This window comes from Papilio xuthus, unplaced genomic scaffold, assembly GCF_000836235.2.
Source record: "Papilio xuthus unplaced genomic scaffold, Pxut_1.1 DF826584.1, whole genome shotgun sequence".
In the NCBI taxonomy this organism is placed as follows: domain Eukaryota; kingdom Metazoa; phylum Arthropoda; class Insecta; order Lepidoptera; family Papilionidae; genus Papilio; species Papilio xuthus.
In genome coordinates this window covers 1-3,941 of record NW_013532065.1, presented here as the reverse complement: position 1 = coordinate 3,941, position 3,941 = coordinate 1, and the positions used below count along the sequence as shown (strand labels likewise).

At 36.4% G+C, this 3,941-nt stretch overlaps 1 protein-coding gene across 1 annotated transcript; it reads right to left on the bottom strand.

The window, feature by feature from the left end:
- Positions 1-2,102: 2,102 nt before the first annotated feature.
- On the bottom strand, positions 2,103-3,333 carry LOC106122990 (cytosolic beta-glucosidase-like). The gene is made up of 2 exons (XM_013319133.1): positions 3,077-3,333; positions 2,103-2,298 (listed from the first exon to the last, which is right to left on the bottom strand). The coding sequence occupies exons 1-2, from the start codon at positions 3,295-3,297 to the stop codon at positions 2,139-2,141; spliced, it is 381 nt and encodes a 126-aa protein (XP_013174587.1). The 5' UTR covers positions 3,298-3,333; the 3' UTR covers positions 2,103-2,138.
- Between the last annotated feature and the right edge of the window lie 608 nt (positions 3,334-3,941).

The following is a 3,941-nucleotide window of genomic DNA, read 5'->3' as shown; positions in this document are numbered from 1 at the left end:
ATCCCATGCCCCTTCAACTTGATAAGCAGCTGACGATACACCAAATTTGAAGTCATCTTTGAAACTCCTCTGTTTGGTGTCACTCCAACCATCAATTGTTACACCACTGAATATTTGACAATATTAAAGTCATATCAAACTTTCGTAAGACATTATAATAAACTTATATAAAAACGACTAAACACTCGCGTATTCATCCGGTGGGGGTACCGACTAGTTTCGAGCCCATCGGAGGCCCTTCATCAGGGTGAGTGGGACTGGTATTATTTCGAGGACGCGGCCCGTCTCTCATTGCGCGCCTGCGCTCTTAGGGCGCATCTTGAGGGGGCGGGGGGCGCGTTGTGCGCCGGCGTCGTCGACGATATTAATGCTAAAGCGTCGGTGGTGTTGCTGTTCAAGTTTCTACTTCTTTCTTCTAGTCATCTTTCAACTAGTCGGTGCCGCCACCGGACGAATATACGTGAGTGTTTAGCCGTTTTATATAAGTTTAATATTAAAGTCTATGACATTAATATGGTAATAACCTCACTTGCCAAAAAAGGTTAGGTCATTTACCGTGGGTTTCTGAGACTAAAATATCCGTATAAATTTATCGTCATCCGAGTCATTATCATGGTCTCAGAAACCCACGCTTAGTATGTCATTATAGAAAGTCACATCGGAATTAGGATAGGTAAAAGTTCATAATTATTAACCATACAATACTCGGGATATTTCATACACAGACTAAAAATCAGGCAACGCATATGCAATTGCGTATGTCTATGGGCAACGGTCACTTCGCTACTTCAGCGATTTCAGGTGATTATTGACCTTATGATATAAAAAAAAACAGTTGTGCAAAAATTTTAATTCAATATTTATACTATAAAGCGAATAAATAAAAAATAACTTACTTCTTACTAATATTATAAATGCGAATGTTTAGATGGATGGATGTTTGAAGGTATCGGCCGGCTGAATGGATCTCTATGAAATTTGGCATACATATAGAACATCTGGAAGCCAACATAGACTACTAATTTTGTTTTTTTTTACAAATACGTACAGAGTCGCGGGATACAGCTAGAAATTATAAAGTTAGAATGAATATATTAATACATACCATAAAGCCACAATAAACAAAGATAACATCATATTCGTAATGTTTATTTCATATTAATTAAATAAATAATAGCACTGTTTCGTTGCGTATAGTTTTGAAGCATAAACTATACTAATCGGCAATAATTACTGTGCAATTGATAAAGAAAATTATATTTATCAATTAGTAATTTAATATTATCTTCTACTTATCTTTCTTCATACTAATATTATAAATGCGTAAGTTTAGATAGATAGTTATTCAACATCATCATCAGCTCACTATAAGTCTCCACCGAGGGGCTCGGAGCCTACCCTAAGTTAAGGGTTTAGACCATAGTCAAGCACGCCACCACTATAACTTCAAATTAAATTAATTAATTATTGTGACCTATACATGTATATTAACGGAGAATTCTAAACGAAACTTACTATAACCCGCAACTTGAGACCTGCAGCGCCCACAAGGGGGCGTTATCGCCCACTTTGAGAAAGACTGGTTTAGATGGATGGATGGGTGTTTGAAGATATCTCTAGAACGGCTGAACGGATCTTGATTAAATTTGGCATACGTATAGAACATAGTCTGAAAGAACACATAAGCTACACTAATTAAGTTTTTTTATATATCGTATGGTTTTTGTGTTATTTTGGTACGCTGGGTCACCGACATCGTAAACATGGACAAACGACCGCCGTCACGTCATTTTAATCTCGGACAGAATTAAAATGCATACTATGCGTATATAAAAAAAAGTGAAAATCTACTGACGTAATAAGTGTTAAGACATATTCCTGTCTCTTTTATTTTTTGGGATAATGATAGGGATGAAAGAAATCTCAAGTATTTCAACAAAGGAAGTCCACAATTGTATTGATATGTTATCTATCAATAGATAATATTCAAGTATTTTTTAAAGTGTTTGCGAACTTTAAAAGTATATCAGATGACAGATTTTATCTAAAATAGAAGAGCTATAGGGGGCTTTATATTTACGTAATAAAAAAAACACAGAGGTTTTCAATTTGTTTTTATTTTACCTCAAACGTTTTATTTATTTTCCTTCATCTATTGTCATTATCATTGAAGGTGGTTCATAATCGTGGTCAACCACACGTGTCCTGAGCACTTCTTTGTAAATAAATGCAGACTTTCTAGGCGTCCTAGTTCTTGCCGGATCTTCGAAGTCAACCTCGTACAGTCCGAAGCGTTCACTGCAAGAAAATATAATCTTACAATGTTTAACGAAATGGCAACATTATTTGTCAACTGTCAAACATAGCCGCCATTTTTAAATTTAACGTGAAATTACAACTGTCATAATTTTAACGAAATTTTTCTTTATTGAATTAAATTATTAAATATACTTTTTTATTTGTACAAATAAGACAGTTTTGAATAGATTCTTAATTATAACTAGCTGTCGCCCGCGACTCCGTCCGCGAGGGATTAAAAATAGATGTTGGCCGATTCTCAGACCTACTCAATATGCTTACAAAATTTCATTAAAATCGGTCAAGTCGATTCGGAGGAGTATGGGAACGAAAATTGTGACACGAGAATTTTATATATAAAATGTGTCAAAACACAACAAAATATCCCTATCTTTTTTTGTTTCACAGTATGCTTTGCCAATCATTTTCCCGAAACTACTCAAAGCAATTGGTCACGTCTGTAGACGTGATGACGAATCCATCGAGCGCTTGGAGGTGCAGGGGAAAGTTGAGGGCAACAGACCACGAGGAAGATCGCCTATGAGGTGGACCGACCAAATCAGAGCGGCTGTGGTTGTCCCCCTGCACCAATGTACAAAAAAGGCAGCGACTAGGGAGGAGTGGCGGCGCCTGGTAAAGCGGGTCACTGATACGTGATGACCACGACCAGTCTGACAAGACTGTAACGACGAAGAAGAGAAGAGACTCAAAGCAATTCTAACACACTAGAAATATTATTTTGAATATTTTATAGATAAAACAAAAATAATAAACTCACGTATATCCTTGCATCCATTCAAAGTTATCCATAAGACTCCATGCCATATAACCCTTGAGGTTGACACCGGCGTCCAACGCGTCTAGAACATTCTCCAAAGCGGCGCGGTAATAACGCACTCTGTCATCATCTTCCAGTCCCTGTTCCAGTCTAGTAGACCAGCCATTCTCCGTAATATACATCACTGGATTGTTATACTTCTCTTTTATAAGTAGTAACATTTTTAGAAGACTGTCGGGTGATTGCTGAAAAATAAAGAATAAAATAATACCATTAACATTTATACCAAAATAAGGGAAACGCAGAATTAAAAAAAAACTTAGTAGCCTATGTGTTCTTCCAGATCATGTTCTACATCTACGACAAATAATATATCCTACCGCGCGCGCGGTCGCACGAACACTGCGCTCCGGTTTATATTTTGTTTAAAAAGAGATAAAGTGCAGAAAATTAATTTACATAATTACGATACAATCAACTTAGTTTAACTTATTGTGGTTGTGACATTTTTTTTTAGTGTTGAGTGCCTTTTTTAACCAATTATCAGTCGACTAACAATTAATATTAGGCAGTGTCTCAGTATCGCTTAAATGTCATAGTACAGAGTTATTGCACTTTATAGAACAGTACGTAAATCGCATCATTGTCGTACTGCAATTTTGTATAGAACTTAGTATTCGATTTATTCTACTCTGTGGCACCTGTGCTATTGCGATAATGATTTGTGACCGATGTACCCACTCCGTAAAAAAAGATGAAGTGGTCGTCTGCTCAAACTGTAAAAAGGGTTTTCACTATCATTGTGTTGATTTAACAACATCCTTTTACAACAAAAACGCTCGCGAACTAAAAAGGTCATGGAAAT